The 18,506-nt window shown below is 34.5% G+C and overlaps 1 protein-coding gene across 1 annotated transcript in view; it reads right to left on the minus strand.

Moving 5' to 3' along the window:
• Positions 1–18,506, minus strand: part of LOC117565732 (guanine nucleotide-binding protein subunit gamma-e) — an 82,564-nt gene that overhangs the window by 28,265 nt on the left and 35,793 nt on the right. The window contains exon 3 of the mRNA XM_034244980.2: positions 14,384–14,525. Coding sequence (XP_034100871.1) covers positions 14,384–14,496 — 113 coding nt within the window. The 5' untranslated portion in view covers positions 14,497–14,525. The remainder of the gene's footprint in view (positions 1–14,383; positions 14,526–18,506) is intronic.

Raw genomic sequence — 18,506 nt, forward strand, 5'->3', positions numbered from 1 at the left:
ATTCCATCTCCGGTTGCCGCTCAATTTCTTGCGCCGTTAAGCCCAACATTATATTATTTATGGGCTTTGCTCCTTTTACAGTTTATTTCTTAGCTGACAAGTTAAGTAATATTAAAAATGTTTTGCCTACAACTAAATTTATTGCACCCTAAATATGACATCAAAGTTAGTTATTAGTTTTACTCAACAAATCAATGAAAGGCGATTTGGCTAAAAATTCTTCTTAAAAGAAAATTCTTAAGAAAAGATCTAACGAATTATTTGTATTTACAATCCACATAAAATGTTTACCTGGGCACAAAATAAGCAAAGTGTATAAAAGGGAATCTCAAGTGACTTCATCTAGTTGATATTGCCACAAGATGTTTTTAAACAAATTAAAGTTTGGTACGAAATTAGTATTGTTTAGCTTCAACTGCTTAGTAAATCAACATAAAAAAAAATAGAACAAAAATAAAATAAATGTAATTGAGATTTTTCATATTCTAATTATTCTAATAAATATATGAAAAATCGAACTTACATTTATTTTATTTGGATTTATTAAGTAGTTGAACCAGCAAAAAGATACCAAAACGAAACATAGGGATGTATCTAAATTTAATTGAAATAAATAAAACCGGAATAATAAAATTCTTAGTACTAAAGCACTACTAGAAACAAACTCATTTTGGGATCTTTCATTTAATCTGATTAGAGATTTTTTTGCGGATTTCCTTGAACCCTGCAGCGATTGTTGGATTAAAATAATGTTCTTTAAACACCCACAATATTTCGTAATATTTAAATTAAATGCGACAAATAATCTATTTAAATTTATAAGATAATTAAATTACCTACAAGTGCTTATTACATAAATCTAAATACAACATTAATCTGAATAAACCTCAAAGTAATATTTCGAATGTCAATTGTTCAAAGTCGAATAATATAGTTGAAATAAATTTCAATTTATAAACATACATTTCCAAGCTTTAAATTTCCGTAGAGTGACTTTAAAACTTGAAGTGCTTTGCTTCTCCAAAACTCTTGCGATGCCTGCCACGTTTCGCGACTAAATTGTAATGTCCTCAGCAAATATCGAAAACGTTGAAACAATTTCAGCAATTTCAATTGCGCGTCCCAAGTGCCTGTTGAGCAGATGCGGACGGAGATGAAGATGGGGGGGCAATAGCAATCAAGCAACCGTTTGGCAATCGTTCAACCCTATTCTTATTAAATAATATTAAACACAGTTCACAAAATTACAAGAAAGGAAGGTTTACATCCTTCCTTTCCTTTTCAGCGACTGTTTTACGCGTTCTTCTTTCGCTTCTGTTGCTGTTGTTGGGCATGAAGTCAGCACTTTATAGAATGTTGTTTTGCATTTAAATTAAATTGAATAAACCACTAATCCAATTCAGTGGCCACACCCGCTTGCGCAAACAAAGGTCACATCAACACTGAAGTCTGTCGACGCCTGAAGACACAATAGCGAGTACATTTTGTCCATATCCTTTTGCATATCCTTTCCCTCTTTTCCCTCTTAGGCCAATTAATTTGCATGTTTTTGTGGGTCACACAAAAACGGTTTAAAGCCTGTGTTAAGTAGTGCTGACTTGCCTTATGCTGACAGTGTCAATTAGTTGGCCAATGACCATGGACAATTGCAATCACTGTGCACTGTGCACTGTGCACTGAGTCCAGCAAGGCAAATCGCCTCACTTGGCCCTTAAAAGTATGCTTCATATTTTAGCTGCAGCCATTTTGACTTATAAGAGCAAGTGCTTTGTGTATGTGTGTTGTTTAAAAGTTGTGCTTAATATGCCGCGACAATAGCATAAAACAGCTTCGTGGAGTCGTCTTTTGGCACTCAGTGTGCACAATTTGTCACAACTTTGCGCTTTCAGCTCAGGCTCCATTTAGTTTCATATATCATCCACAGAACTTTCGACAATAAAGTTTAAACTTTATTGTAGTGTACTTTATTCGCATATATATTTTGTACACAATAAAATAAACGTGTATGTAAAATTATAATTTAATTTAAGTTCCTTGTGCTTTGCAAAAGCCAACTTATGCATAATTTATATTTAATTGAATTCTAATTACTTGAAGCTAAAACCCATTTTTAATGCTCCATATTTTCAAAATTGTTTTCCTATTACTTAAATTCAATTATTTAATTCCCCAATACTTAAACCTATGGTTAATATATTAATTATTTTAATTTATTTTATTTATTTTTATTTGATGATATATATTGTGTTTTCTAATATTTACCAATACTTCTTATTTATTTATAATTGTCTTCTCTACTTTTTAAATAAACGTATTTCATTTTGTAATTCTTTCAACTGTTTTCCTACCGTTTTTACTCAAGAATTATTTAAAAAGAACGCGCTTTTAGTCAAAACTACCCCATAAAATACATTTGAAAACAAGTGAGATAGCTACAGTCGAGTGTGCTCGACTGTGAGATACCCGCTACCCATTTTGAATAAAAGCAAAATATTGCGGTATTTTTTAAAATATACAGAAATAAAATACCGAAATTCTTTAAAAATATGTCAAATGGTATATTGGTGTATTGCTATGGTACTAAACTCAATATATACTATAGACTGCAAAATATAGTATATCAGATTGTCTCCCAAAGCAACTAAGACCTCTAGTAAGTAGGCGTTTTTATCCATACAAAAGTATTTATACCCGTTCCCATAGGGTTGATTTTTGTTGATTTGTAGGGTGGAAGTGGGCGTGGCAAAAATTGAAACAAACTTGATCTGCGTGCAAACACAACAAATGCTATCAAAATTATAGCTCTATTTCTTATAGTCTCTGAGATCCAGTGTTTCGCACGGACAGACACACAGACAGACATGGTTAGATCTTCTTGGCTGTTGATGATGATCAAGAATATATATATTTTATGGGTTCGGAGATGTCTCCTTCTACCTGTTACATACATTTCCTGCCGGCACAAAATTATAATACCCTTCTACCCTATGGGTAGCGGGTATTATAAGTAAATTATACTCTTATTAACTTAATCAAGTTGTTTTTAAATTTGCTGACCAAATAGTTGTCAGCATATATATTAATAAAACTCAGTCCCATTGTCGTTTTGAAAGTATTCGAGCAGAATTTCGAGTACTTCCGGGATTGACCCCACTGTCAACACGCGACTGAAAGAAATTAAAAACAATGTTGTTGTCGATGGGTCTACAAGAAGAAGCTGCTTGGAGCAAACAGAACAGAACCTATTGCTATTCCTAATGATAAGCTATGATTTCATGCTCCGAGCTTTTTTATTATTTTTATTTTTTTATTTCTTCGAATTTAAAAAAAATAGAGACGATCATCCGACATTGAAATGTCTTCCAATCCGACATTGAAATCTCTTCTGCCGACAGAGAATCTAGGCCGAGACTCTAGGTTATCATAACTTGACCTCTCTTGTTCAGATTTATTGAGCGGAATCCACATCCGCTTCAGACATTCAATGACTTTAACAAAATAACGAAATTCAGTTCCAAATTCATTTTGTTTGAGGACAGTCGAAACATTTAAAATGGGCAGAATAAAATTTAACGGAGTTTTCTTACTGATGGGCCTTCAAATATTCTTGGTGGCTACAACAACTGGAGATGAAGTGAGATCAAAGACATAATACTAAGAAGAATAAAGAGTGATTAAAGTGTATGTCTTCCTATTAGACGTGTGAATCAGACCGAAAAATGGAAGAACAGTGCCGGCTTCATAACTACAAAACTGTAAAACCTTTGCTAGATTACTTCAGGCAGGTTAGAAATGAGTTAGATCAAAGTGAAACTAAAAAGCAGATAAGTGAATTAAATTCTGATCTTATGGAAAAATATCATGAAATTGTAAGAATTCATGAAACATTCGTGAAAGAGGCAGCTGTATTAAATGAGTATAAAAACAAAGTAATCAAAGGGGAAAACGATTTACAATTGTGTCAAAATAAAGTTGATAAATCTGAATCTGAAATTAATTCATTAAAAGAACAACTATCAGATAAATCCACCAACTTAGAAAATTGTCAAGTTCAATTAAAATCACTTAATTCTAGATTAATGGAAAAAGATGAAAATATAAAGAAACTGAGTGAGAATATTAAAAGTAACAAAGAACATCAGAAAACACTTGAGTTGGAATTAGAGAAGAGTAAATCTATATTAATAAAGCATGAAAAAGATATTCAGTTATGTCGTTCAGAAATCAACAAATTAAATAGGATATCAGAGAACTTTAGAGAAGAACAGAAAAAGATTCAACTGAAATTTAAAGAAAATGAAACTAAGCTAATAGATAAAGTAAAGGATAAATCCACCAACTTAGAAAATTGTCAAGTTCAATTAAAATCTGTTAATTCTAGTTTAATTGAAAAAGATAATAATATAAAGAGGTTGAGTGAGAATATTAAAAATAGTACAGAACATCAGAAAACACTTGAGTTGAAATTAGAGAAGAGTAAATCTATATTAATAAAGCATGAAAAAGATATTCAGTTATATCGTTCACAAATCAACGAATTAAAAGGGACATCAGAGAACTTTAGAGAAGAACAGAAAAAGATTCAATTGAAATTAAAAGAAAGTAAGACTAAGCTAATAGATAAAGTAAAGGAAAATCAGTTATGTCAATCTGAACTTGATAAATTAAGTTCCACATGCATCCCTTTCGGTGAAAATCCAGGAATTCATCAACTTAATATCTCTGGCATAGGTTCATTCAATGTTTTGTGCGATAGTCAGTTAGCTGGACCTGGATGGATTGTAATACAACAACGAATTGGGGGAAATGAAAGTTTCAATAGGGATTGGGCAACGTATCGCAAAGGTTTCGGTTCTTTTGAAAGTGATTTCTTTCTTGGATTAGAGAAATTACATCGTATCACGAGCTTGCAGCGTTTCGAACTTTACATACATTTGACTGATTGGGATGACAATACCTACAACGTTCGTTATGACGGCTTCAAAATATCTGATGAAGATAATGGATATGCACTGAGTTTGGGTAAATTTAATGAAACTATTATTGGGGATGGCATGAGAGAAAATGAAAACATGAAATTCTCAACATTCGATCACGACAACGACAAATATGATTCTGGTAATTGCGCAGTCTGGGATGGAAGTGGCTGGTGGTACAATTCTTGTTCTCGTTGGTAAATATTGCAAATTTTTATTTACGAAGGAATACACATAATTATATATTTTTGTTGTTTCTTATGCAGTAATTTAAATGGACCATATGGGTTTCATCTACGTTGGTGGCCCGCTAATAAGATAATTTTACTTAAAGAAGTTAAGATGCTAATTCGCCCCAAAGAAGCGATGAAGAAGTAATAAACTGAAAAGCTGAAATTCTCATATTTGACTCAATTATGTTATCATTTATCATTGGTGCATTAAGAAATAGCGTTCTGGAAAATAAAATAATTGAATTTTTAATGCAGCGATTTATTATACCCGCTACCCATAGGTTAGAAGGGTATTATAACTTTGTGCCGGCAGGAAATGTATGTAACAGGTAGAAAGAGGCATCTCCGACCCCATAAAGCATATATATTCTTGATCAGCATCAACAGCTGAGACGATCAAACCATGCCCGTCTGTCCGTCTGTGTGTCTGTCCGTCCGTCCGTATGAACACCTAGATTTCAAAGACTATAAGAGATAGAGCTACTATAATCTTTTTTCGACAGCATTTGTTATGATTGCACGCAGATCAAGTTTATTTCAAATTTTTGCCACGCCCACTTCCGCCCCCGCAAATCAAAAAAATGGAATAACAAGCGTAATTTTAAAGCTAGAGTTACGAATTTTGGTATATACAATAACTACTATAGTAGTTATGATTCCTGGAAATTTGGTTGCGATCAGATATAAATTGTCAAAGTTATTAAAGAAATTCTTTTGTATGGGCAAAAACGCCTACTTACTAGGGGTCTGAGTTGCTTTGGCCGACAATCTGGTACATTGTGCCGTCTATGGTATATTTTGAATGGTGTACTATATCGATATACCAAACATACCATTTGGTATATTTTTAGTATTTTTCAGTATATTCAGTATATTTTAAGAAAAATACCGCAAAATATATTTCTTGTATTCAAAATGGGTTGCGGGAATCTCACAGTCGAGTACACTCGACAGTCGAGTACACTCGACTGTAGCTTTCTTACTTGTTTTTTAAATGGAAATAGATCTGTTTTTATTGCATTTAATTTATGTTTTGATGTTTCAAATTTTAAGTCTCTAGACGCTTTCACTAGACGTGCAAATACTTAAAAGTCAGTAAACTTATGATTATCCTGTATATATCCTTTCTGTCGAACCTTGAATATTAATATAATTTCAGAAATCATCTTCACATATTCGTTTCTTATCTAAACATAAATGATGCAGTTTTGTTACTAATAATACACACAAAATTTTGTTTTTGCAACATCAGTTGATGGAAAGGTAATAATAATTACACAAAGCAGTGTATTATAGTAGGTGCTATAAGTCTATTTATTTTCCTCTTATTAGACAGATGAATTCGACCAACAAATGGAAGGTCGAGTGTGCTCGATTGTGAGATACCCGCTACCCATTTCGAAACCAAAATATTGCGGAACAGACGCACATGGCTAGATCGTCTCGGCTGTTGATGCTGATCAAGAATATATATACTTTATGGGGTCGGAGATTCCTCCTTCTACCTGTTACATACATTTCCTGCCGGCACAACGTTATAATACCCTTCTATACTATGGATAGCGGGTATAAAAAAATAAGCTTCTCTGCGCATTCTTTTAATTCGATAGTAAATTATTATCAACGTCCACTTTTTATAGTCCATAAATAATAATGAGACTTGTTTTTAAACACTTTCTTTCAATCAGAACATAGAACTTGCTTGTGCAGTTTTTAGAGCCCATAAAATTTGTAGCAAACTCTAGTTGACTAAGCTAAACAATACCCTAGTTATATGTTTTTATATTTTTAAATCCCCTAAGCTGTTAAATGGTATTTATACCATGAAAGGAATCAATTGTAAGTCGCAGATTTAGCTGCAATAAATTGCCAAATATTTTTCAAAGTCGCATTAAATTCGCTTTCCAAAGGAAAACCAATTGAGTTTCGGTTTTTTTTTTTTTGGGTTAACCCCGTTGCGTTGTGGAAAATGCATCCGCTGAGTTGAGTCTGGCTGTGAGACTCGTTCATACATTTCCGAATTTATAACCACAATAAACCGCAACAAAAACGACAACCACACAGCCATAAACTGCAGCTCTACTCGCATGCCTTATTGTTGTTCTTGTTGCTTCCCCAACATATATATAAATTGCCATAAAAATATAAAAAAGTGTATACAAAAATAAAAGAAATTCTACTTGCTCTCCTTCCCATACTCACAACAGGAAAAATGAAATGCCAAAAAGCAAGCTACAATATTTTCGGCTTCTCTCTCTCTTCTCTCTCTCTCTCTCTTGCTTTCTCTCTCTCTCTCTCTCTTGCTTTCTCTCTCTCTCTCTCTCTCTCTCTCAATCTATTTTCTTTTTCGCTTCTCGTTGAGCCTAAAAGAGAAAACACAATTTTACGCACGAAAAGTCAAAGTAATTCGCCTACAGAAATACCCTAGGCTCATAATCTGAAAAGTTATATTAGCTCTAGATTTTAGATAAGCTGTGTAAACAATGCTTTGCTTAAAAAAAAAAATAAGCTTAGTTTTAGAGTCAATGAACTGATTATCTAAATTTAGTATGAATTTAAATTTGAAATAATTGGATTAACTACTTATGCAATGTGAAATCATTGTGATGACTTACATGTTGACTGATTGACGGACTCATATATTGATTGACAAATTATTTTATTGTTGATTGAGCGTCTGATTGTTTTTTTTTTTTTTAATAGATAGCTACATTGAAAGACTAATATTCAATTTTGCACACATTTGGTAACTAATTAATGAATTGATGATTTGACTTCACGACTTGTTGATTGATTTACTGACTGTTATATTGATTGACAGAATTTTTGATTGAACGTCTGGTTGGTTACTTAACAAATTATATACATAGCTATATTTAATCAATAATAGACAATTTGAAACGCATTTAATTATCGATGAACTCATGGATTGCTTTCACCTATTGACTTTCTGATTGTCTGACTGACTAATTCTATTTAAAAATTTCATTGACTGATGATTGATGCATAAACTCACTGAATTATATAACAAATGTTGAGGTTTAATTATAAAATATGACAGATTGACTGAATAATTAAATAAAATCATAGAACTAATTTGCATTGGATCACAAAATATGACATCTTCACTCTCTGATTGACTGACTGCTATTGATTGATGACTGACTAAGCAAACTCTTTAAACTTGAATTGGAATTTTGCTCATCAGAAATATGAACAATCCTATTAAATCATTGCTGACTTAAGTAATCATTCTTATTGATGATACTTTTTATGTTCTTTCTTATTTCCAATTTAATTTGTAATTTGAGAGTAGGGTATGTTTTAGTCGTTCAATATTATCGAACAACTTGGCTCATTTATAAGACACTGCGAGCGACACTAAAAATAAATTCGCACTTGTTGATGGTAAATTAAAATGCACAACAGATTTACATGCCGACGGAAGTCGATATGGAGAGCATAAAATAAAAAGACAGGTAAAGAGAAGAACGAGAGACAGAGAGAGAGAGAGTGACACAGAGTTGAAAGCAGAGTTTTGCGGTGGGCATATTAACATTATATAAGGAGCTTGCACGTAAAACTTTTAGCACCTGGAGTCCAGTGCGAAACTTTGCAGCAACAAGCAAAAGTTTTACTCCGCCCATCCTTCTGTCTCACTCTCTCTCTCTCTCTCTCTTTCCCCCTCTTTCTTGCTTGCAGGGAAAACAAAGTAAGCCACAAAACTTGGACTTAGCATTAAGCTGAAATAGATGCCCGGCCAGGGGCCAAAGTTGTGACGCCCCAAAATGTATGCAACAACATTTTGTGGCCTGCAACAGTGAAATGACCATCGCGATGGTCGAGCAACCGCTTAAAGCCTGTCACGCAACATGACAGTGTGTGAGTGTGCGGTTACAGCAACAACTCATACACACACACACACACACTCCTGCTGAGGGTGTCAATCAATCATGATTGCGCAAACCGAAAAAACCAAAAGCGAGGCGACCAAAGAATTGGGTTCCATTTCGTCATGCTCGACAATCACGTTGTTGGTTCGTTGGTTCGTTCGTTCGTTGCAACCAAATCGCCGTAATGTGTGGTGTTTGCTGCACTTAACGAGCTGCCTGCCAGCCACACACACACCCACACACCCACACACACACACACACAGTTGAGAGACCTACTCCCACTATAACGGTGGTCAGTCAGTGCAATTTGTACATCAATCAAGTGCTTCGAATTCGCCTCTCAAAATTTAATTGACTTTGATTTTGTAAAGTTGCTCTCTATGTGTGTGTTATATACTGCTATTTCTATGTGTATGTGTGTATCATACTGCTATTTCTATGTATGTATGTGTGTGTACTTTATACGCTTGACTAATTTGCTTCGTTTTACAGCTGCCGCTGATTGAGTGACACATTTTTGATGTACTGTGAAATTGAGTTGATGCTCTCTCTCTCTCTCTCTCTCTCTCTCGTTAAGTGTCCCACTCCAATCCGATAAAAAAAAAACAACAAAAAACAATTCGGACAAATCGCCAATCGTTAATCGAGCAGTAATCGCTCTATAAAATTGCATTTGTCATGCCCTTTAAATCCCCGAAACTCGAACGTTATTGGATAATTCACAACGTTTGTTCGAACTTCAATTCAATTTGTATTTCAATTTGTAGTTTGAGTGTTCGTTTGAGTTTCAGTTTGAGTTTGACTTGGCTTCGATTACCGCAATCAAAGCTAAAAATATATATGTACTATATACTTTTATACATATATACTTTTTTTGTTGTTTACTTATTTGTTTTGCTATTGGTCGAGTTTATTTGATAGTTAAATTCCAATTGATTTCACTACGAGAGTGTTTAAATAGCGTCGACATTTTGTACACAATAAACTGAAGAATTCCATCGTCATCGCCATCGATTGTTTGACAAAAGAGACAAAAATGCAATGACAACGTTTGCAGCTGCAATTGAAAATACCAATTAAAGCCAAAGTGTTTAATTGAAGGTTTAAAATTCCTAACTGGCATTAAAGAATAAAATGTGAAAATCAATTAAATACAAATAAAGTGTTCACAAAATAGATTTGCTGCTTAAGAGTAATATAGTAAATTTGTTTTGCTTTCAACTTTAGTCGAAAAGAAATGCATTAAATATCAAATAAAAAGAGAGCAGAAAAAGAAACCAAATAGTTTGGTCACTGAGTCTTATAAACGAAATGTGAACACCGAATAAATATAAAATAAAATCCTCAAGATACTTTTTTCTGTATAGGAATTAGAACAACACATCGAATGTATTAAATAATTCAAAAGCTAATGCATAAGATATCCAGAGAAAATTTAAAGAATAAAATTGGTTACAGAAATGTATGAATAAAATGAGAAATTAAGTAGAATGAAAATATCTACAAGATACTTTAGCTGATTGCGAGTAGAACAGTAGATTTGTTGTGCATTTTGCTTTGTACTCATATATCTAAAGGAATTCAAATGCAAGTCAAAAAGCTAAAGCATTAAAAAAGGATCGAATTGGAAACAAAAATAAAAGCCAAAGAACTTAACTTGAAGGATTAAAATCAGTTGCTGATATTTAAGAATCAAATAACAAAATCATTTAAATATAAATATATATAAAGAGGAGAGTTTTCAATATGTTTTGCTTTGCACTCAAATATCTGAAGGAATTTAAAATGTAAAACAAATATTAAATTTCATTAAGTAAATATTACCAACTACTCGATAAGAAAGAGAAATGTCAATAAAGATCAAAGAGCTCAATTCCAGGCTAAATGTTAATTGCTAATATTTAAGAATGAAACGAAAAAAGTCAAAGATATAGAAATAAAATAGAGTAGAGTTTTTTATTAAATATGTTTTGCTTTGTACTCTGATGTCTTGTAGAATTCGAATGCAAAAACTAAAGTATTAAACACTTTGTATAACAAATCGAATACTCTTAAATGCTAAGCACAGCAGTATAGAAAAAAGCAGGCACAAGTTGTAATCTCTCTAAAGTTAATCCTTGCGCCACGCTGATTAATAAATAAATAAATTAAAAATGTAAATCAGTAATGCAGCAGCTAAGGTTCAATCCCCGCTGAATTAGGCTGCGCATTCGATATGCAGACAAAATGCAAAAGGATTAGCCAGCTCAACATGGTTGAGGATAGGTTAAATAAATTACATACACACAAGCACAGAGTGATGTAAGCCCTCATTGAGACCCCAGAGCAACCGAAACAGAGAGAGAGAGAGAGAGAGAGAGATAGAGAGAGAGAGAGAAGCGAGTACACAAATTCATGCTGCTGTATACCAATTAATTATTCATAATTAGCCAGCGACTAAATGTTTAACTAAATCACAGGCTCTTCAGCTATGGCCACGGGTCCGAATACGTTTATGGCTACGGGTCTGATTACGGCTTTAGCCAACCCCGGACAACTTTGACTCCGACTCTGACTCCGACTCCGTTTGTTTATTCAAAAATTGGCTGCAGTCACAGTTGGCTAAAACAGCGGAAAGCGCTGTTTGTTTTCTGGTTCAACAATATTAAAAGTTGGCCATTAGAGAGACGCCACATTAATTGTGATTTATGTGCAACAGCGCCAGCTCCACGTTTCACATTGTGTGGCATGGCCATTGTTGAGCGCAACCTTGCCACATTTTCATGCCACAATTACAGTTTTAAATATGCTCACAAAAATAGTGAACAACATTAGACAACTTTGAATGCAATCCCAGGATAGAGAGAGAGCTGCGTATAAATCATTTGATTAAGGCACTAAATGCAATAAAATTAACACTAAAAGCGAGCTTCGCATTTTGAGTATCAATAAACAAAATAGGCATTAACTAATTCGCTGGAAGCTCTAAAGATAAATAAAATATATTTATTCATATTTACAATTATTAAAAACTTTCCAGTCGAACGAAAGTTCAACATAAAAATAAAATAATATTTAAATATCATTTATCATAATCTCTTCTTCTATAAAAAAAAAAATTTGAAAAAAATCTATATTCACAATATTCCAAAAATATTTGAAACATTAACTATGAATATGAACTTTACACACAAAGCGAACAAAATGTAAATTGAAAAGTGGCTTGCAAAAAGTTTAAAGAGCTAAGAATTTTAGGTCGAAAAAAGCGTGAAACTCTCTTAAGATTATAATCTTGAATTTCTAAAATTTTTGTAAAATTTTGTTGATTTAATAATACACCTTCTTGTTCAATTTTGACATCATATAATCGTGATTTAAGCAAGTTTTCCTTCTTCAAATTTTTCAACGGAAGTTGAACATAAAAATAAAAGAATATTTAAATTTTATTTATCTCTGCTTCAAATTCAAATTCTGTCTAATTCAAAATTCAAATAAATTTAAATTCACAAGGTTAAAGAAATGCCCAAAGATATTTGCAAAATAAACTATGCTGAAAAGCATATCAATATATGTATATATACTCATAGCTCGATTTTAATGCATTCCGAAGCATAAAAAAAGATGCGGCGAAAATCAAAGCAAATTTCGTGCTAAGTATTTGATTATTGTCATTAACGTTTATAGTTTATGGGGCTTTTATCAGATGAACAGACTGTCAGACTAATGAATGTGATTATATCGATTTTGCGGTAAATGCGCATAAAGAATAATAAACATTATATTAATATCTATAATAATTCCCTTTATTTTATTGTTCATCAATAAACTCTTGAGTAAAAGTGAGTACAATTTCTTCTTTATTTACAAATTACTTTTGTAGCAGATTTTTATGAACATAAGCTTTAGTCTTGTAATTTACTATTTTCTTTAGAAACAATTTCTATACTAACCTAAGAACAATATCGGGTATAAGTATATACAGCTAAATATATATTAAAAAAAATACATAATCATCATTTGCTTGACTTTAAACAATTTACATTTTGCCTTAGTTCAATAGGAACATTTTCTCAATCTAGAAACAAGAATATAATCTTGAATAAAGAATGGGCTATATGGAATTTTTGTATTATTTTGATCTTGATTTAAGAATTTACCTTTTGAGCTCAATTGTTAACATCATATAACCTCGATTTAAGATCTAATACTTGATTTTAGAACGTGTTTGTTTTTCTGTGTACTTAACTATTTGCATTTCATTCTTATAGTTATATATATCTCAACACAGAATAAGCTAATAGGAAGCAAGGAGTTTTAGTTTCTACCAGCAAATGAAAAAGCTTCTTTGTGTGCATTAATTTGATGCTATTTAAAAGAAAGACTTTGTTTAAAGTTAAAATGAAGAGTACTTAAAAAGCCATTCTAATTTGATGAGCTGCACACATGCGAGCTTGTAGACATAAAGGCAGAAAGTATCTCAAAAGCCTGCAGCTAAATGCCAAAAGACAAAAGTCTGACAAAGAAAGTTGTAATAGGCACAAAATTGGACAATAAAACCGCTTTGAGCGTGGGCAAAAAGTTGTAATAGGTATCAATTGCTGTGGCACGAATACTTGCATCAACATATTTCTGGGCAAACATAACTTTGCAAATTCACTCGGCGAATTTATGTGAAACATTTTGTCGGGGGGATGCTCAACTTTCACACACACACACACACATACAGGCACATCAAAACAGAGAGAGAAACACATGTATATAACTTTTGTCTAGTCGTTGTCTACACACTCCCCTGTAAGCCCCTCAACCCCTGCACACAGGGGGGGAAGCGAAAAACATTAACTGGGTACAGACTGAAAGGCCAACATACTAGTTTATAGCGGGGTCTGAAGCAGCAGCAACCACCGCGACGACAACCACCGCAACAGCAACAACGACAGCAACAAAAACAACAACTTTATATTTATGTAAATATTTTGCAAGTACAAACAGAACGCCCGGTTGAGCACTCAGGGCGCGCTCAGGTGTTTGTCTCGTCGGGCCCCAAGAAAGAAGAAGAAGAACAAGAAGTGTATGAATATTTTAGGCCAGCACTGTGTCAACTTTGGACCACGCCACGAGGCGCGTCTAGACAAACACCACGAATTGCCAAACACACACACACACACACAGCCACACAACAACACTTTTGAGTTGCCACTCACGCAAATTTATTTATAAATTTATTTTAAATCGAAAACACTGTCGTATTATTAAATATTATTATTTATGTTTTGTATTTGTCGTTTTGTTTTTTACTCACTCAGCAATGCTTTTAGATAACGGCCAGCGCTCCATGGAGGCCTGATATTTCATATTCTCGATTTGCTTCTTTAATGCGTCCCGATCCATGTTTTGTAGAGCACTGGGATCCATGTCGGCCAAAATTTATCCACATGCCACCCCTGCAATGGCCAACAGAGAGAAACATTGAGAGAGAGTGTTGAAAAAATGTTAAAGTCAAGAGATGCCATAAAAATCTGCAAAGAGTCGCGCTCTCGCTCTCTCGCTTTCGCTTCCGCACACTCACACTCACTTTCACGCTCTCACACTCGCTCTCTTGCAAAGCAGCAGCTGTACTGCAGTCAACTTGTGTCTGGTGGTTGAATCACCCTGTATTCGTTTTAATGGCCGGTGTCTCAAGTTTTGCAGCGTTCAGCTTCAACGCATGCGCACAGCATTAATAACAAATCAATAGAGAGCGCCACAGTGCGAGAGTGCGAACGAGAGCGAGAGCGTGTGTCTGTTTTAACAGCGCCGCCTAGGAGGCTGCTATAAAAACTGGTTTCAACTAGCTGCTGTTAGCATTTGCCCACAAATCATTTGTTTACCTCCGGAAAAAAAAGGAAAACTGGAATGCAGCCAAAAATAAAAGGGCGCGCCCGTCGCAACTGTCAAATGCAGAAAACCAATAGCAACAACAACAACATAAAAATGTTAGCCAAAAAACAGCTGAGCCAAGCACGCAGTTCTCCCACAAAAAAAAAAAAAAAAAAAACACTCCCTCGCTCTCTTTTTTGCACTCAATTTCTCTCCCTTTCTGCCACCTTTAAGCTGTGGCCGGCTTTCACACACGGTAATTTATGAAACCTCATCTTTGTTTATTTAGTCGCCAGGCGTTTTAGTCTTGATGTCGTAAATAACAGCAGCGTGTCAAATCATTTTCAGGGGTTGGCGTGCTCGACGAACATTAATTTATGGCAGCCCATTGTTCAACTACGCGGCATAAATTAAATGTGTACAAAAATATATTCGAATATATTTGAAATAAACGACAAAGCTTGTCTAACATTTGCTGTTAACAGCAACATCAACAGCTGCTGTTAATAGTAACAGTAACAGTAACAGTCGCTGTTATGTTTAGCTTAGACACAAACCTCTCGCAGTTATCGCATGCTACAAAATGATTCAATTTGATATAGCAAACAATAAAAACAACCGCAAAGAGTCCTGTGCCGGGATAAGGGTCTAGTGACAGCTCGGACACAAAAAAGGACGAGACGAGAGGGGACAACTGAAAACCGCAGGCAGCAGTTGATTCCCATAAGGTTGACAAAGCCACGCTTCGGCCATAATCAACGCCAATGATATGAGTTTCCACTCTACATCCCACTCAACAACGTGGGGGCGTGGACAATGATGCACTCCCCAACCAAACGGGAGTTCGGCCCTTCTCTCGTTCCGTTCTCGTAGTTTTTCGCTGCCCAACATTTTGTAGGTGTAACTTAACAAATAGGAAAAAGGGACAAAGCGGTCGCTCAGTCGGTTGCTGGCTTCTGACCATGTTTGCTCCATGTTCCATTCCCCTTAGTCAGCGATACATCATTTTTTGTCGCTTCGTTGGTCAACTGACAGCGGTTACTCCAAAAACGACCGAAACAACCAGCTGTCAGGCCGTAAAAGGATTTGGGGCTTTAAACCCAGAAAATGGTTGAGTTGAGCAGCTGTGTTCTGTGTTCTGTGTTCTGTGTTCTCTCTTCTAATATATTTTTTAAAGCCATCGTTTCATTCCTTGGGTGCGAAGTGTTAATGGCTAAAAAGTGTTGTAAAAAGCCAGATTTAATGTATTGGCCAGGGAATCTCTGCAATGGAAGTGAGACAGAGAGAGAGAGAAGGAACTCTTCTCGCCTGCTGTCCTTACAACATGTGTCCTGCCTGCTGTGTGCTCACATGTTGACAACGACGAGCCCTCGGCACTAAAAGCTTAAAGTTGGTTTAATTAAAACTTTTACAACCAGTTCACTCCTTGCTGGCTAACAATCCAGGCAGCCAGCTACCAGCTACCAGTTACCAGTTACCACCTTCCTTTTGGCCAGTTAAATGTGCAAATCATTGGATTTTCGGCAGGACACTTTGATGTCTGCTAAACTAAGCGTGATTCCAGCGAACATAAGCGAACAAGCTAAAGTTTAGAATACGGAATGCATGGCTCAACGTTACCCTTTAACCTTCAGTTTTAAATTTCCATATTAAAATTATCCTCCACATCTCTATTCTTGCTCTACTTTTTTGCAAAATTCAACTTCCAAAATTAAAGTAAACGTTTATCTTCAATTTAACTTTACTCTCAATTTCATTTTTTAAATATTCATTCATTCTATGATACAATACTCTGCAAATATTTAATTTATTCAAATTATAAGTGAATACAATTTGAGCAATTAAATTTTCATTTAAATTATCAAAAATTTGTATATTCACTTTTACAACATTGTTCACATTCCTTGCATACAATTCGCTCTTTATATAAAACAAATTGTTTCCAATTATTTAAATTTATTCAATTCATAAGTGAACACAACTTTGTGCAATGAATTTGAATTGAATATTATCATAATTGATTATATCGACATTCAGAATCTTTTCATTTCATTGTAAAAAGAATTATACATATACAATTTATAATAAGGAACCGTTTCTTCAATATCCACAGAAGTAGTCTCAAATATTGAAGGATCGAAGTGAATTGAAAGAAGGAAATTATCCGTATATCTCATTATCCCAAGAACTATACTTATTGCAACATTAAGATCATTAAAAAAGGGTATTAGGTTATTATAAATATAATTTCTATAAATATGGCTTCGATGGGATAAAAGTTTTCGAAGTTATTAAAGAAATACATTTGTATTGCAAAACAACGCATATTGCAAGCGAGATTTAATTTCTTTCGTCTGACAATCTGGTATATTTTGCACTCTATGGTATATTTATAATGTAGTACTATTTCGATATATCAACAATATCCTTCGGTATATTTCAATATCAAATGTGGTATATTTTAAGAATAATACCACACTGTTTTGGTTTTCAGAATGATTTGCGGGTATTTCACAATCGAGAACACTTGACTTTCTCACTTATTATAATTATCGACTTATAAAATTCTGTTTACTTGATTACACATCAATCTTCTTCTATCTAATTAGATAGGAAATTTGAGCGATAGAAATTTCATCTATTCCTAGATAAATACTACTTAGTGCAAATGGATTTTCAGTTGAAATTTCCCCCGATTCCATTTTATGCTTATCGTCTTTTACAATTCTATTTACTGCCAGCTTTGCAAATGAAACTTTCCCACTCCCAATTTGAGCGCTTGAAATCTAAACTAATTGCTTGCAGCAATTGTCGGTCAAATAATTGATGCTGCTGTAACCCAGAGTTGGGAGGGTGTGCTCATGCCGTGGTTAGCTGTTCAAGACAGACTCAGAGACAGAGAAAGAGACAGAGAGAGAGACAGACAGAGAACTGCAAATGCAACTGAAAAAGTAGCAGAAATTTATCTCATACATGGCACCAAATAGAGAGCATGCAACGGACATAAATCGTTAGCAAAATGTTTTTGGCGGTTACAAGCGGCTGTTCCAAATTCCCTTCCAACTTTCCCTTATCCCCCTCTCCCTTTTCGCTTCGGGGTGTTTGGTTTTTTTCTCCCTCGCACACACACATAATACAGTAAGCCGCTTGAGTGTTTCGCGTATATGAATGTGTGGTGAGTATGCGTGTGTGTGTGTGTGAGCTGAGCTGACGTTCAAGTTTTTTACACTCGTTCCCCTCGCTAGCACAACAACAACAACAACAGCAGGCTCGTCCCACGCACAAAGCAAATGCTCTCTGCAAGCGACAAGGACAACTACGAAAAGTCAAGTGATTTTCTTTTTTGATTGTTGTTGGCATCCTGTTGCTGTTTGTTGTCCTTCCCTCCCTTCTTCTTCATCTTCGTGTTGCTCTTGTTGTTGGTTGTCCGAAAAAGAAAACAAATTGTCAACCGTCAACCGGGTTCTGTCAGCCAGCGAGTCAAGCATAGTGAAAGAGGCATAGAGCAGAATTCATGTATGCAACACTCACTCACACACACTCACACACACACACTTGCGAGGGTA

The sequence above is a fragment of the Drosophila albomicans genome, chromosome 2L (assembly GCF_009650485.2).
Source record: "Drosophila albomicans strain 15112-1751.03 chromosome 2L, ASM965048v2, whole genome shotgun sequence".
Classification (NCBI taxonomy): domain Eukaryota; kingdom Metazoa; phylum Arthropoda; class Insecta; order Diptera; family Drosophilidae; genus Drosophila; species Drosophila albomicans.